The sequence below is a fragment of the Saimiri boliviensis genome, chromosome 1, assembly GCF_048565385.1.
Source record: "Saimiri boliviensis isolate mSaiBol1 chromosome 1, mSaiBol1.pri, whole genome shotgun sequence".
In the NCBI taxonomy this organism is placed as follows: Eukaryota; Metazoa; Chordata; class Mammalia; order Primates; family Cebidae; genus Saimiri; species Saimiri boliviensis.
Genome location: NC_133449.1, coordinates 24,586,368 through 24,603,412, shown reverse-complemented (window position 1 = coordinate 24,603,412; position 17,045 = coordinate 24,586,368). Strand labels below are relative to the sequence as shown.

At 46.7% G+C, this 17,045-nt stretch overlaps 1 protein-coding gene across 2 annotated transcripts in view; it reads right to left on the bottom strand.

The window, feature by feature from the left end:
• EFR3B (EFR3 homolog B) overlaps positions 1–17,045 on the bottom strand; it is a 119,450-nt gene that overhangs the window by 60,526 nt on the left and 41,879 nt on the right. Inside the window, exons 2-3 of one of the 2 annotated variants that reach the window (XM_039462554.2) lie at positions 11,241–11,317; positions 9,781–9,908 (exon numbers count right to left, since the gene is read on the bottom strand). In XM_039462554.2, the coding sequence (XP_039318488.1) occupies positions 9,781–9,908; positions 11,241–11,317 (205 nt within the window). Of the gene's footprint in view, positions 1–9,780; positions 9,909–11,240; positions 11,318–17,045 lie in introns of those variants that run through there. The other variant, XM_074394880.1, reaches the window with a different exon arrangement.

The following is a 17,045-nucleotide window of genomic DNA, read 5'->3' as shown; positions in this document are numbered from 1 at the left end:
GGTATTTCTTCATAGCAGCACGAGAATGGACTAACACAGTGAAATAAAATGTCAAGCTAAAGCCTAATAACCTCTGTCCTCTATTCACAATTCTACTCTTAGGAGAAGCAAAAAAGAGGGCCATGCCATCTCCTACCTCCAGCTCCTCAACCCCTGAAAATAACAATCTCATTTGTTATTCTTGCTGTTCTCTCCTCTGTGCTAAATATACCCAAGCCCTCCCAAACTAGCCTTCACAGGACAACCCCCAATTATCTTAGTCATCTTACCCAATGCCTCTCATAAATCTCCCCAAAAAATGCCCAGAATAAAATTCCTAATGAGGAGAAAGACACCTCTAAGCTCAAATTTCATATTTGTTGCAAGAGTGTGACATAACTAGTAATGTCTACATCATAAAATATCATCCTTTACTTACAAAGCATTTGCATTCTAAAGAAAGAGGGTTTTTGTTGTTTGTTTTGTTTTGTTTTCTAGCAAGGAAGCTGCTGCAAACCTTTCAGAAATTATTCTGGTTAAAATCTTTATAGTTTTGAAGTTACGTTTCTGGGGTAGAATGCTAGATGTCTCTCCTAAAATATGTCCCTTTGCCTTTCCCTAGTAATTCAGAATTTTAGCTGTGCATGTGGCTGCTCACTTGGGACTCCGTTTCCCAGTCTCTCCTGCTGTAGGGTGAGACCATATGACAAAAACATTGCCATTAAAATGAGGGGAAGTGGCCAGGGCATGGTGGCTCATGCCAGGAATCCCAACACTTTGGGAAGCTGAGGTGGGCAGATTGCTTGAGCCAGGAGTTCAAGACAGCCTGGGCAACATGGCGAGACCCCTTCTTTACAAAAAATACAAAACTTAGCCAGGCGTGGTGGTGTATGCCTGTAACCCAAGCTACTTGGAAGGCTGAAGTGGGAGGATCACTTGAGTCTGAGAGGTTGAGGCTGCAGTGAGCCATGACTGAACTAACTCCAGCCTGGGTGACAGAGTAAGATCCTGTCTCAAAAGTAAATAAACAGGCCAGGCACAGTGGCTCACACTTGTAATCCCAGCACTTTGGGAGGCCAAGGCGGGTGGATCACGAGGTTAGGAGTTCGAGACCAGCCTGGCCAATATGGTGAAACCCTGTCTATACTAAAAATAGAAAATTTAGCTGGACATGATGGTAGTACCTGTAGTCCAAGCCACTCAGGAAGTTGAGGCAAGAGAATCGCTTGAACCCAAGAGGCAGAGGTTGCAGTGAGTCAAGATCATGCCACTACACTCCAGCCTGTGTGACAGAGCAAGACTTCGTCTCATTAATAAATAAATAAACAAACGAACAAATAAATAAAATAAGAGGAAGATATGTGAACATCAGCATCTCTTGATTATAAGACACAATCGTGTCCTCTCTCTTTCCCTTTTCCTACCAGCTGGGAAGTGGCAACAACTGGAGACCCAGAGAGGAAAGTCATGTGCTGAAGATCCCTGAATGACCTCATGGAGCAGAGCCCACTGGTCCACTTCAGAGTGGTGTGAGAGAGAAGAGAAACACTTCCATATTGCTGGAACCACTTTCTTTTTTAGTTTCTTTATACTCCAAATAGCATAGGCACCTAATAATCAGGTTTGGGAGTGCTTTAGAAGCCTGATGGCACAAATAAAGGTGAATTCTGAGCAATCCAAAGCAAACCAAATGACTGACCTCATTGGAAAGGAAAGTAAGAGCCAGAAATTTGTCTACCCTGCTAGAGATGAGATCATTGCAAGGCTTCATGAACTCAGAGTTTGGGCTCATGTGCCCATTATACGATGGTGATCCTTCTACTGATAATGTCAAATCGTGTGGAATAGAAAAGTACTTCCTGATACAAAGAAAATAAAGGAGAGGTAAAGTAAGCAGAAAACTGTAAAGCCTAATTGGGGTACCAAGAAATCAGGTTAACGTTTCCTCAGTCAAAATCAAGTAGCAAAAGGCCTCTGTTACAAGATTGCAGCAAGCTGTCACTATGGGATTTTACAATGTTTAAAGGTGCCCAAAACTCTAAAGTCAGGTTCACATGCTGTAAATATAATAAAGATGAGTTAAGAAGTTTGTCCTTCTTTATGTCTTGACCCAAATCATATACATCATTGAATGTTAGGCAGATATTTAAAATAATTTTTTTTTTTAGACAGAGTTTTGTTCTTGTTGCCCAGGCTAGAGTACAATGGCATGATCTCGGTTCACTGCAACCTCCACCTCCCAGGTTCAAGCAATTCTCCTGCCTCATCCTCCTGAGTGGCTGGGATTACAGGTGCCCACCACCATACTCAGCTAATTTTTTGTAGTTTTAGTAAAGATGGGGTTTCACCATGCTGGCCAGGTTAGTCTTGAACTCCTGACCTCAGGAGATCCACCCACCTCGGCCTCCCAAAGTGCTGGGATTACAGGCATGAGCCACCACACACAGCCTATTTAAAAAAATTCTTGATTAGCTAGTCTTTTTTTTTTTTTTTAAACAAAGTTGGGGTGAACAAAGAGCACAGCCAGGATGACTACAGGACAATCGCAGGAGTTCTCACAAGACCACAACACAAGGCTCCATGAAATCTCCTGGGACAGTTACCCAGTTTCAGATATTGCACGGTCAGACTGCCTCAGACATGAGCTAGCTTTGCAAATCCAAACATACAAAAAAAATTAACAGCAGTCATGACTTCTAAATGTTTTTTAAAGACATCAGCTATTTCTTACATACCCTTGAGCTAACTTTTATACCAAGTAACCAGAAAATAAAACAGCCTCTAAATGCTGAAATTTTCTTTGCCACATTTATAAAATGTTTATTTCTTTTATCTAGATGAGCCAAGTCAACTATTATTATTATTATTATTATTATTATTATTATTATTATTATTTGAGACTGAGTCTCGCTGTTGTTGGCTTTGGCTGGAGTAAAATGGTGCAATCTCGGCTCACTGCAATCTCTGCCTCTCGGGTTCCAGCAATTCTCCTGCCTCAGCCTCCTGAGTAGCTGGTACTACAGGTGCATGCCACCCACACCTGGCTAATTTTTGCAGTTTTAGTAGAGATGGGGTTTCACCATGTTGTCCAGGCTGGTCTCAAACTCCTCACCTCAGGTGATCCATCTACCTCAGCCTCCCAAAGTGCTGGGATTACAGGCATAAGCCATTGTGCCCCTCCCAAGTCAACTATTATTAAGTGATTCTTTAATGATATTAAATAAAAGTATTATTGAATAGTTGTCTCTGGGCCCGCTCACAAATGGATCCAGTCATGCTCTATCCACAGAGTGTCTTCCAAATACAAAGGCAGCCTTGGCTCTTTGAGCCCTTTTGGTGAACAAAAGCCACACCTATCAATCTTCCCAGCTCCTGGGACAGCCATTCCTGGCTCTGCAGCCTCAACCTTTAGAGGCCATCACAATTACCATCCAGGAAACCTACTATGCCTTGCAGACCCAGTCCCAGCATGTTTCAGGTCCACTGTGTAGAGACCGAATTCTGCAGGGTTGGGGAAGCAGACTGGGCTGGAGCCCTTCCAAAGGGACAGGCTTTCCCTGCAGAAAGACCTGAACACCTTCATGCAGCCAAGCATGGCGGGTAGGAAATGAGGGCAGGTAGCATGGGATTCTCTTCCCTTATGAATCATCCTGGCATCCTTCTGTATGAAGGGATCTGTGGCATTTCATCACTATTACAGTGTTTAAATGAGGTAAAGGAAGAGGTGGAGTTAGGCAAGAGAAGAAACTCAAGGCTTCGCAAACCCCAGAGCTTTTAGACTACTGCTTTTCCTCTTCCTGGAAAAAATTCCAGAAATTTCTGATATGGAAAAACCATCCTTTGCTTAAAAAAAAAATTGGCTACTTACCACGAGTGGAAAGTGAAAATTTTCCATTTTGGTAGAAGGCGAAAATTACCGTAGATGTGAAACTGAAAAGTGTAAGAAGTATAAGGCCTAGTTCTCTGTTCCTCATCTCTGATCCCAGTTTTAGGGAGGGAATATTTGTAATTATGAACTCGAACTTTTCAAAACATCTTAGAGAATTAGAAGTCAATGGGACCTTGGAAGCCCCAAGTCCAATGCTCTCCATGTTTGTGCTATTATATTTTAACCTTCTCGAGTGTGTCCAATCTGTTACACACTCAAAAGGAATAGAGCCTGGGATTCCCAGATCAGAAGGTCACTACTAGCAGAGATCTGAGGTGGGTGTCCTGGAAGGGGTCCAAAGTCCTAACAGGTCTGGAAATCTGAGCTGGCCTAACTGGGTACTTAGAGCAGGAGGGGTAGGAGGGAGCTGGGCCCACGGGTGAAGGCAAGAGCAGGTTACAGACCACAACAGCAGCTGATAACCAAGGGTTGCAGAGGTACTAGCAGCGCTGCCAGCGGGTGAGGAGGGCAGAACCCAAGGGATAGAGGATGGACTGGGGTTCACGGATAGCAATGGAGGCTGGGAGAAGACAGGTGACAACCGGAGGAACTTAGGGTCAAGGATCCAGGCAGAAAGTGAGTTACAAAAACTGAAGAAAACATGGTGCTTAGGTGAGAGGCAAGAAGTCCCTGGTAAGCAGTCCCAGACTAGGCAGCTGGTTCTGCTGGAATACCTTTGCTCCGTAAGGAGTGGCCCTAGAAACCAAAGGAGGTGCCAAGCCTCCAAGAAAGGAGGAGTGGGGAGTAGAGTCCGGGAACCAGGCTTAGTTGGAGAAGAAAGACAGATCCAGGGTCAGGGATGAGGGTCGGCAGGCCAGATGAGGGGGCAGCTTTAGTAGAGCAAGTCATTGCCCAAGAATCGCTCAAGAGCAGTGGCCTGGACCAAGAACCTCTTGTTCCAGGCGATTTGAATGCATTTGGTCAGCCCATCCCTAGACAGAACCTTCTGGGTTTTAGGAGTCCACAAGTAGGGACTTGTGACCCTCTTCATCTAGTAGGGGTCTGCGGTATCCCTATCTCAAGGTCAGCCATCCTCTGACCAGGTTCACGATCCTTCTGGTGAATGTGTATCTCTTAGGAGCGCCACTGGGTCAGCTCCGGGGCCAGGGTCCTCAGATGAGAGAAGCACAATCCTCTGGCATGGACATCTCCATCTGCCAGGGGTTGGTCCCAGGCTGGGTGAGAGCTCTAGGCACTGGAGATCCTGATGTTGTCTTACATGGCATTCTGCACCTGTCAGTGCTCAGGGATCACTGTCAACTGAGAGAGTCTTTCCCAGCACTGCTGTTCCCTCCCCTGCTGTCTTCTAGTTTCTAGACAACGTGCTGGCACTGGAGCTGAACTGGAAGGGAAATGTGAAGAGAAGGGAAAATAGAAGGACTGCTCGGTTTCTGCCACTCTGCACACCACTGCCCATCGTATTCCATGCCCATGAACAATGCCTTGAAATTCACGTCTCATCCTCTCTCTGCCCACATCTGGCTGCCCATACTGTCTCCATGCTAAACACCTATGAGCCAGAGTCCACACACAACTGGAATGGGGTGACAATGTGGGGAGGCGGTGGGGCAGATGAGGGTGGTTCTGCCCCTGGGTCCGGCATCCAAAGTTCATGTCCATATGGTCAAACCCCAAATACAGACACCTGCATCATGGCAGGGAGACACAGCCTCTCACCCTGTCTACAGGAGAATATTTTACTCTTCCAAAGCTGCCTTCAGTGACAAGAAAGGTAATGATGACATATGTGGCATTGGGTATGGAAAGACAGGGAGGGCAAAGAGAGACAGAATAAGAGATCAGATCTCAGATTTTTCTTCTCCAAATGTTTATGAACAAAGCCCTCAGTGAGGCAGTCAGGTTTTAAATACTTAGAGGCTGCAATGGCTATTTTTAACAGAACGATACTAAATTTGAATTGCAGTTGTAAGGGCAGCAGAATGATTCTACGTGGCTCGGCTGGCTCTAGGACATTTTTTACTGAGAGAGCCATCATCGCAGAGAGGGCCAGCGGAATTAGTATTAAATGTTTAATGTTAGAGCTAGCATGTTGGTTTTAGGTTCAACCTAGGACAAAGTCATTTTGACTTGCTTGAGTATAATATACAATATGTCAAGGCCTCTAATATAATCAGCATGCATGGCAGATTCACTCTTATTTAGGATGTAGCCTCATTTTATTACATAGAACGATCACAGAAACATATTGGTTTGGGTCCTGCTTTTTACACCAGGGGTAGCTTGATTTAAGATTTGCTGGTGAGGCCTGTGCTTGCTAGACCTCTACACCCTGTCAGCATCGTGCACATTTCATTGTAGTTCAAGACAGGCTCTGTCTTCTTCTTCCAGGAGGAAGGGGCCTTGGATGGTGGTGGGGCTGGTGGACAATTGTAGGGGGAGGCCCAACAGAGGTCAAAGTGAGAGAGCACCAGAAAGACCCACAGAGCCAGCAGGGGGGTCGGCCAGTCCATGTGGAGTGGGTCTACGGCAGGTGAGGTAGGGGTGGTGGGCTTGCCTGGGTTACAGGCAGGTTGTGTAGGACCCTAGAAGTCAAGCTGAGGATGCCGGATATTTTTCTCAAGGAGCTAAAAATGTACAGCTTGGTGTCTGTGTGTTGAAGATCATACATAGCAGTATTAACCGAGAAGGACCAGAGCAGGAAAGATGGGGAACAGGGAGACCATGTCCAAGGCTACTGCCATCATCTGAACAAAAAGAGAAGAGCCTGGATCAGGAGAAAGGGAAGATTAGAGGACAACTATAAAAGACTCCGTGGAGAATGGAACCAACAGGCCTGAGAACAGTGGCCTGAATGAATCCACCCAACCTCAGCCCCATGAGCAACACCACCAGGAATATCTGAGCGTTCTCCTGACATTCGGTCTCTGAATCATGGCATGATGGTTGGGCAGCAAACACAATATGCCCTGTAGTTCATGTTTTTTATTGTGGAAGTAACACATCCACATAAAGAATATTTAGGAAAAACATAGAAAAAATAGATTCAAAGCAAAACCAAAAAACCCCAGCCACACTGCTCATAAAATGAGCACTCCTAACATATTGATATGTTCATTTATTTTGTTGTTGTTGTTGTTGTTGTTTTTGAGACAGGGTCTTGCTCTGTCACCTAGGCTGGAGTGTAGTGGCATGATCTTGGCTCGCTGCAACCTTGGCCTTCTGGGGTTCAAGCAATTATCCCACCTTAGCCTCCCAAGTAGCTGAGACTACAGGTACATGCCATCACACCCAGCTAATTTTTGTCTTTTTGATAGAGACAAGGTTTCACCATGTTGACCAGGTTGGTCTTGAACTCCTGATCTCAAGTGATCCACCTGCCTTGGCCTCCCAAAGTGCTGGGACTACGGTAATGAGCCACTGTGCCTGGCCAGTATGTTTGTTTTTACTATATTTTCTACCCGTTGAGATTTGTTGTTGCTGTTTATTTTTTAACTTGATTGCAAATACTGTCTATATAATTATGGATTTTGGTTTTCATTTACTTCAAGCATTTTCTAAATTATACGGAAAGTATCTTTATAAACACCATTTTTATTGACTAGATAACATTTTATCAAATGACATACACCATAATTCACTAAACTATTCTCTGGCTGGACATTTAAGTTATTCCCACTTTTTTATTATTATAAATAATATGATAATGAACATCTCTGTATGTGAAGGTAGACTGTATTTATGATTGATTCCTTGGGGCATGGCGCAGTGGCTCACACCTATAATCCCAACACTTTGGGAGGCCCAAGTGGGAGGACTGCTTGAGTCCAGGAATTCTAGACGAGCCTGGGCAACATGGCAAAACACCATCCCTACAAAAAATACAAAAATGAGCCAGAAATGGTAGCATGTGCCTATAGTCCCAGCTACTTGGGAGGCTGAGGTGGGAGGATGGCTTGAGCCCAGGAGGCTGAGGTTTCAGTGAGCCAAGATCATGCCATTGCACTCTAGTCTGGGTGACAGAGCAAGACCCTATCTCAAAAAAAAAAAAAAAAGATTCTTTGGGATAGACAAACAGAAATGGAGATTACTGAGTCAAATGATATAAATGTTTTTAAAGCTCTGGACACATTATTTCAAAATTACTTTCTAGAGAGTTTCAACCAATTGCACTCTTCCTAGAAAAGAATGAAAATGCCTCCCGTTTTGCCATCTATTGGTCATACTGGAAATTCTGTTTTCTTTGTGATGAATTTGATAAGTTAGCGTCTTAGTATTTCAGTATGCATCTGTGATCACAAGTCTGTTGCGTGCCCATGTGTGTGGCAAGCTCTCTCTCCTCTCCTGAAGTCTCCTGTTTGTGGTCCTTGCCTCGAATCTCTTAGTGTCTCATTTTCCCCATTCCACCCACTATTTGGTATGAGCTACTAATATATAAATTTGAATCCTTTGTCTTAATTTTTATTTATTTATTTATTTATTTATTTGAGACAGAGTCTCACTCTGTCACCCAGGCTGGAGTGCAGTGGCACAATCTCAGCTCACTGCAACCTCTGCCTCATGGGTTCAATCAACTCTCTCCTGCCTTAGCCTCCCAAGCAGCTGGGACTAGGTGCATGCCACCATACCTGGCTAATTTTTGTATTTTTAGTAGAGACAGGGTTTCACCATTGTTGTTCAGGCTGATCTCAAACTCCTGACCTCAGGTGATCTACCCGCCTTGACCTTCCGAAGTGCTGGGATTGATTACAGGTGTGAGCCACTGTGTCTGGTCCTTTGTCTTAATTTTTTAATATACTTTTTTTGTTGTTTGTCTCTTATATTTTGAGTGTTCTTTTTTCTTTTTGTTTTTGAGAGAGTCTGTTGCCCAGGCTGGAGTGCAGTGGCACAAACATAGCTCACTGCAGCCTTGACCTCCTGCGCTCAAACCATCCTCCCACCTCATCCTTCTGAGTAGCTGGGACTATAGGTGCATACCACCACGCCCAGCTAATTTTTAAAAAAATTTTTTGTAGAGATGGGCAGTACATTGCCCAGGCTGGTTTTGAATTCCTGGGCTCAAGCGATCTTCCCCTCTTGGCCTCCCAAAGTGCTGGGATTGTAGGCGTAAGCCACCATACCTGGTCTGAGTGTTTCTTTATTGACATAAAAATATTTAAATTTTTCAACAGTTAAGTCTATTGATCAGTCATTTGCTTTAAGATTTCTTCTCTCTTTAAACATAGAAAGTCCTTCTCTTTCAGAAGATTGATAAATATTTCACCTAAGTGTATTTTTAATGGACAAATTGCCCTTAACTCTGCCTTCTTACTAGAATGTAGATGACTCCTCCTTAATTTTCAAGGCAGTAAGTGGGATAAGGCAGGACAGGTTGGATGTGGATGGCGGTGCAATCATAGCCTTAATTTTTTTTAAAGCCCCAGACTGTATGAGGGCTTTTGTATGGAAACATGAGAGAATGGATGCTGGACGAGGTGCTTGTAGGAAGCCAACAGTCCTTCTTCCCAAACCTTGGCAGCAGCATCACGGTCAGCCCTGCCTTTGGAAGATCGCATGGGATATACTTCTTAGTCCCAGGCCCCAATTTTCTTGGTCTATTCGATAATCTAGTCTACCATCATTTTCTCTTTTTTTTCTTTTTTTTGAGATAAAGTCTTGCTCTGGCACTATAGGTGTGTACCACCACATCCGGCTAATTTTTAAAATTTTTTTGTAGAGATGGAGTCTCACTATGTTGTTTAGGATAGTCTTGAACTTTTGGCCTCAAGTGATCCGATCCTCCCACCTTGACCTCCCAAAAGTGTTCGGATTACAGGCATGGGCCACTCTACCTGGCCGTCATTTCTAAAAGGACTATGTTTAACCTAACAATATAGTTCCTGACAGTCTCTCTCCCTCCTTTACAAACCACTTACCCATATCGATGACGACCCACGTCACGGATGAGCCTCTCAGAGAGATAGGCGCCAATACGATCAAGTTTTTCTGGAGCTGAGAGGGCATAGAAGGTCAGCTTCTCCATGTTTGTCTTCACCAGACCATCCTGTGGGAGAAAATGATTTGTGCTCACTGTGGCCACACCAGGGCTAGATGAGTTCAAGTCTAGAGAAAAATAATAATTCAATTGAATTGACATTTACAGAGTCCCCTTTATGGATGTGCCAGACCACATGTGAGTTTCAGGGACAGGCAGATGATTAAAACATAGTTCCTGACTCCCAGGAACCCATGGTCTAGCCCAAAGTATATGCAAGCTATAAATAAGAATAGTAAGTGGGCCAGGCACTGTGGCTCACACCTATAATCCCAGCACCTTAAGAGGCTGAGGCAGGTGGAACACGAGTTTGAGACCAGCCTGGCCAACATGGTGAAACCCCCGTCAGTACTAAAAATACAAAAATTAGCCAGGCATGGTGGCAGGCGCCTGTAATCCCAGCTATGGGCTGAGGTAGGAGAATTGCTTGAACCCGGGAAGTGGAGGTTGCAGTGCGTCGAGATCATGCCACTGCACTCCAGCCTGGGTGACAGAGCAAGACTCCATCTCAGGGAAAACAAAAAAAGAATAGTAAGTGATACAAATGTATATATGTGTGTGCATGTACGTGGATATATATACATGAATGTATACATGTATGCGTGTATGGGTATGTATATACATACCATGTGTGTGTGAGTGTGTAGGAATGAATGACATAGCGTCATTGAAAGCCACCCAAAATTAAAGCATGTTGGATAGTCGGCACCAAGATACGCACAGGACAAAGGCAGCTCTGCAGCTCTTAGGGAACTCTCCAGAGGATGCTGTCATCCAGAAAGGCCCTTGGTTCCCAGAGAGCAAGTCAAGTACCTCAGATCCCAATGTTTCCCAGACCACAACCCACAAAGCAGCCTGACGGGTGGAGAGGCAGCTTGGAGGCCAGGCCTTCCATGTGTGTGCCTGCAGACACCAGAGGGTGGCAGCCAGGGGGAAAGACCTGGGCTCCTGAGCCCAACCCAAAACAGGGGTGTCTTCATACTGACCAGCACAGAGCTACGACCACTCAAAGAGTTAGCGGCTCACGGGGCAATCACGCAAAGAGACACGCAGGAGATGTCTCGGTTGGACAGTGACGGCCACAAGCATGCCAAGACTAACTGCCAGCTGCCTTCTGCAGAGCCAGACGCCCTCTTCCTTCATGTCCTTAGCGGCCTCTCACCACTGCCCATGGCTGTGGCCCAGGTGCCAGTTTCCCTGGGAAGGCTCAGTGCCCAAGGGCCTTGAGAGGCCCTGCCTCCCCCACCTGGCAGGAGGCCTGGCTTCCAAGCTGCCACTCCACCCGTCAGAGGCCCTACCTAGACGCTGAGAGTCACGATGCCTGCCAGAGATGTGACTCACCTCAGGATCCTCAGGGAAGATGTTGTCAACCAGCCTTTTGTACCTGGGGCGCAGGGCACCGCAGCAGCCACACACACCTGGAATGAGAATGGGAAAAGCTGTCAGAAAAGCCTCCTGGGAAGGCCCAGGAGAACTGGGAGCCAGGGCCAGGGTGGCCGGTGAGGAAACAAACCCAGGCTGGAAACAGATGGCCCCTCCTTTGGAGGGCCCAGGGCCTTGTCCTCCTGGAGCTGGCATCTCTCATTGCCCCCCCGCCCGGCCCCCACATTCTAAGACATCTGCCATTTGCCATTCTGACATCTTCATGTCTTTTGTTTGGGGGTTGGGAACCATGCCATAGAGAAGGCCAGGCCACAGGAAGCATTTTAAGGGGTGAGGCTTTGTGGGGGGAGCTTACACAAAGGTCAGGTGCTGTGCCAGCATACTGCATGCTTACATACACACACACACGCACACACACACGTACACGCACACGCACACACACACACATTTCTGGAACAGGCATATGAAACTGCCTCCTGCAGCCCAAGAATCTAACCGAGCATCCTGGGAAGATGGGTACAGGTCTGGGGGACAGGTGTTCTTCCCTCTCTGTCCCCTCATTTGTTCCTTTTTTTTTTTTTTTTTTGGGACGGAGTTTCGCTCTTATTACCCAGGCTGGAGTGCAATGGCGCGATCTCGGCTCACCGCCACCTCCGCCTCCTGGGTTCAGGCAATTCTCCTGCCTCAGCCTCCTGAGTAGCTGGGATTACAGGCAGGCGCCACCATGCCCAGCTAATTTTTTGTATTTTTAGTAGAGACGGGGTTTCACCATGTTGACCAGGATGGTCTCGATCTCTCGACCTCGTGATCCACCCGCCTCGGCCTCCCAAAGTGCTGGGATTACAGGCTTGAGCCACCGCGCCCGGCCCCCTCATTTGTTCCTAACCTTATTCCCCGCTCTTCAGTCTCCCTCTACCGTCCTGTCTCCTGGAGCCATTTCCATCACAGAAAGTTATGTGCAACAATGACAAATTAACATCATCATCAACGATTCACATTTAGAGATGCATCTTTAATGCAGTGTGCCGATGGAATTTGAAAACTGCGGCCTTTTAGAGTTGGGCAGGGCTCCGAGGGCCATCCAGTTTGTGGTACTCAAATGCCGACACCCAGTGAGGTTTGCACCAATCTGTAGCAAAATGAAAAATCTAACAACCCTGTGGCATGTTTGTGTAAAGCTAAATTTACTCCATTGAGAAGACTGAAGTGACCTCTTCCTTCATCTTTTGGTGCTGTGAAGTGATGGTGTTAGGAAACCCGTGATAAAACAAACTGACAAAATTAGAAGTTGGCAACTCTAGGTCCATCATAAAAAGTTTTAATTAGTAAAGAAAGAATAGCTAGTGCGCTTCTTTAGTCAGCCTCCAAATCCACCCAGCTCCACCCCTCACTGAGGGGCGGGTGCAGAGGAGGAGAAGAGAGGAGGGCATGGGGAGGGGCCAGGAGGGCCTGGGAGAGTCCGCCTCTCCCCTCCCCCCTGTAAGTGCCCCTTCATTCTGCCAATTAAAGATGGTTTCTAACTGTACAAGCACTCCACTTGAAATGCAAATGCACTCTGAGAAGATTAGCCTATAGATCGTTCAGAAAAGAATGAGTTCCTTCAGTGGGAATTACTTTAATCCAAAAGAGGTTTACCTGGGGTGGAGAAAATAGTTCTTTCGGAGTTTTGTTTGGGAGTGGGGTGGGTGGGTGCCCCTCGAGGAGGAAAGAGCAGCAGTTTTGGCTCTGGAGTGATTTGCTGGTTTGGGGATGGGTGTGTCCTTGGAGAAGCCATGGAGCACCAGGAGGATGGCAGGCGCCCAGGGGCGGATAACTTATTTGCGATCCCCTCCACCACCCTCAGCTTCCACCGGCTCTTGCACGGAAGGGACAAGGCAGACCAGTGGGCGGGCTGCACGCCCAGGCTCTCCAGGTTCAGCCTTGCTGCCCGACCTCACTCCCATTTTCTCGTCCCCTCCCTGCCCCTGCCTGACAAAAGGCACTAGGGCCCTGGGTGACTGGCATCCAGGGTTATTTCTTGTGATGGGACAGCACCCTGGGGGCCCAGTTCCCCTTTTAGGGCCTGGAAGCCCAGGGTTTAAACCTGCAGCTGCCCAGTCTTCTGCCTGGCATGGCTGCCTAGATGTGTCTTTCCAAGGTGCCCAGGTAGCAGCCTCCCTTGTCACGGTCCCTAAGCCAGGAACATTGGCCCTTTGCATCAAGGGAAGGAGGAAATGGAAACATGGGGAAGTTAGGACTAAAAAAAAGATTGTAGCATCACTTCCTCCTTTGAAACTTTCTGAACGGCCTAGGAGCCAAGGCCTGCGCAGGACAGAGGCTAAACTCGCAGCTGCTAGAACCCAGGCTTGTCAAGGAGAAAGCGCTGTACCATCCTGGGTACTCACAGTAGAAACTTTCACACGGCGCCCCAAGGGGGCTCTGGGGTTGGAAGTGCAGCTAGTGTGCTGGAGAGGATTCCCTGAGGCATCAGCCCGGGGCAGTCCTGGTCTGGGGACACCAACTCAGCCCTTCTCAAATGAAAACCAGATCACCTGATGCCTCCTGCTGTCTTGGATTCCAGAAGTGGAGCTCCTCAGGCCACCCCTCGCGACATCCTCCCCTCTCTGGCCCACAGGCCCTCCAGGGAAGGTGGCTTCCCGGGCACAGAGGCCTCCAGGAGCCGCCACCATGCAGGGCCCATGGTGGGAACCAGTCCCAGGCAGGGCCCCAGGGCCCTTCTCCACTAGTAGGGAAGAGGTAAGAAGGCCTGAAGAACAAGAGGGGAAGGTGAGGGCTTCCCAACTTACTCCCCAACACTTCCTTCTTGTCTTTCTTTCTAACCTCTTCAGACCCTCTGAGGGCAGGGGTTAGGGAGGCAGCATGGCCAACAGCATGGGCTCTCAGGTCAAATCCTGGCACTGCCAATTCCTAAGCTGTGACTTTGAGCAAGTGACAACATTCTCTGTGCATGGGTGTCCTCTCTCTAAAACAGGGCTAAGACTATCCCACAGGGCTGTGAGGAGGTCAGAGCCAGTCCAGGGCTGCAAAGCACTTACAGCAGGGCCAGGACGGGCAGGCCCCAGGAAGGTTCTGGAAGCTGCCCGCCCCTTTCTGCTTTCCCCCAGGCCCAGTGCCACTGAGCCCTTCCATCCATGCTGGCTTGGTCCATCTTAGTGGAGCTTTCCAACTGACCATTTGCTCTGCCACAGATGTCCAAAGGCCTAGGAAGTGAGAATCACAGAATACCCCTTCAGAATACTGTGGTACTGTGGGTCTGAAACACGTGTCATGTCCCCAAGGCAGCTCTGTGCACTTGTAAGTAACAAGAACTCGACCTCAACCTGCATTCCTGTCTGGCCACCCTCCCAAAGCCAGCACATGAACACCAACTCTACAAACCCCAATGCAAAGGTGACACAACATGAGCTCACACAACAGAATGGAGTCACAAACAAGAGGCACACTCGAGAGAATCCATGGGATTTGCCATTGGAACGCCACTAGTGGAGTGGTTGCAGTTCGGTAGGGGATGAGGAAGTGAACCTTAAGGGATTGACGAGTGCACAGGAAGCTGCAGCTATCAAGGCAGCGCGGTATAGTGAAATAATTAATAGGTGGATCAGCTGGACATCCATGTGCAAAAAAAAAAAAAAAATGAACATAGACGCAGCCCTCACACCCTGCAGAGAAGCTTACTCAGAATGGATCATCCACCTGAATGTCAAACACAAAACTATAAAACTTCTTGAAGGTAACATAGGAAAAAGCCAAGATGACCTTTGCTTTTGGTGATGACTTCTTAGATACAAAACCAAAGGCACAATCCATGACAGAAAGAACTGATAAACTGGAATTCATGAAGATGAAGAATTCTTGCTTTTTGGCTGGGTGTGGTGGCTCAAGCCTGTAATTCCAGCACTTTGGGAGGCTGAGCTGGATGGATCACTTGACGTCAGGAGTTCGAAACCAGCCTGGCCAATGGTGAAACCCCCAGCTCTACTAAAAATACAGAAGATAGCTGGGTGTGGTGGTACATGCCTACAGTCCCAGCTACTTGGGCGGCTGAGGCAGAAGAATCACTTGAACCTAGGAGGTGGAGGTTGCGGTAAGCCGATATCACACCATTGCACTCCAGCCTCGGCGACAGAGGGAGACTCTGTCTCAATTAAAAAAAAAATCCTGCTCTTCAAAAAACACTGTCAAGAGAATGAAGTCATAGATGGGGAGAAATATTTGTAAAAGATATGTCTGATCAAAAATACATGTGTGTATATATAAATCTTTAAAATATAAGGAACACCGAGGTAGTTTGACTGTGTCCCTACCCAAATCTCATCTTGAATTGGAGTTCCCATGATCCTCACGTGTCATGGGAGGGACCTGGAGGGAGGTAATTTAATCATGGGGACGGTTACCCTCATGCTGTTCTTGTGATAGGGAGTTCTCACAAAGTCTGATGGTTTTATGAGGGGCTTTCCCCTGCTTCACTCTGCACTCTCACTGCTGCCATGTGAAAAAGGATGTGTTTGCTTCCCCTTCTGCCATACCTGTAAGTTTTCTGAGGCCTCCCCAGCCATGCTGAACTGTGAGTCAATCAAAGCTCTTTTCTTTATAAATTACCTAGGCTCAGATATGTCTTCATTAATGGCATGAGAATGGACTAATACAAACACTTAAAACTAAACAATAAAAGAAAATAATCCAATTAAAAATGGGGCCAGGCAGCGTGGCTCATGCCTGTAATCCCGGCACTTTGGGAGGCCGAGGGAAGCTAATCACTTGAGGTGAGGGGTTCGAGACCAGCCTGGCCAACATGGCAAAACCCTGTCTCTACCAAAAATACAAAAATTAGCCAGGTGTGGTAGCGCAGGCTTGTAATCCCAGCTACTTGGGAGGCTGAGGTAGGAGAATTGCTTGAACCCAGGAAGTGCAGGTCGCAGTGACCCAAGATCACCCCACTGCACTCCAGAGTGAGACTCTGTCTCAAAAAAATAAATAAAGATAAATAAATAAACAAATAAAGGGCCGGCAACCTTAATAGACACCGCACCTGCAGATGGAAAATAAGCATATGTAAAGATGCTCTACATCATATGTCATCCAGGAAATGTAAATTAAAACAACAATGAGATACCAGTCTACACCTATTAGAATGGCCCAGATCCAGAACACTGACTGACAACAGCTCATGCTGGCAGGGATGTGGAGCAGCGGGAACCCTCATTCATTGCTGGTGGGAATGCAAACTGGTACAGCCACTTTGGAAGACAGTTTGGCAGCTTCTTACAAAATTAAATACACTCTTACCATATGATCCAGCAATCACACTCCTTGGTATTTACCCAAAAGAAATGAAAACTATGTCTACACAAAAACCTGCATGTGGATGTTTACTGCAGCTTTATTTATAATTGCCAAAACTTGGAAGCAAGCAAGATGTCCTGCAGTAGGTGAATAGATAAACTGTGGTACATCCAGACAACGGAATATTATCCAGCACTAAAAAGAAAATGAGCCATCAAGCCATGAAAAGAGATGGAGGAAACTTAAATGTGTATTACCAAGGGAAAGCAGCCAATCTGAAAAAGCTACATACTGTATGCTCTAAAAAACAGAGTCTTAAAAAAGAAAAAAAGTACACGGGACAGGAGAGCAGAGGCTCTGGAGAGCAGAGCCACAGTCCCCAAACTGTGTTCCATGAAACACTAGCTGTGTGATGCTAACAAGCATTTCCCAGAAAAAGGCTCCATGGACAAATAAATACGAAGCCAGGCATACCAAATC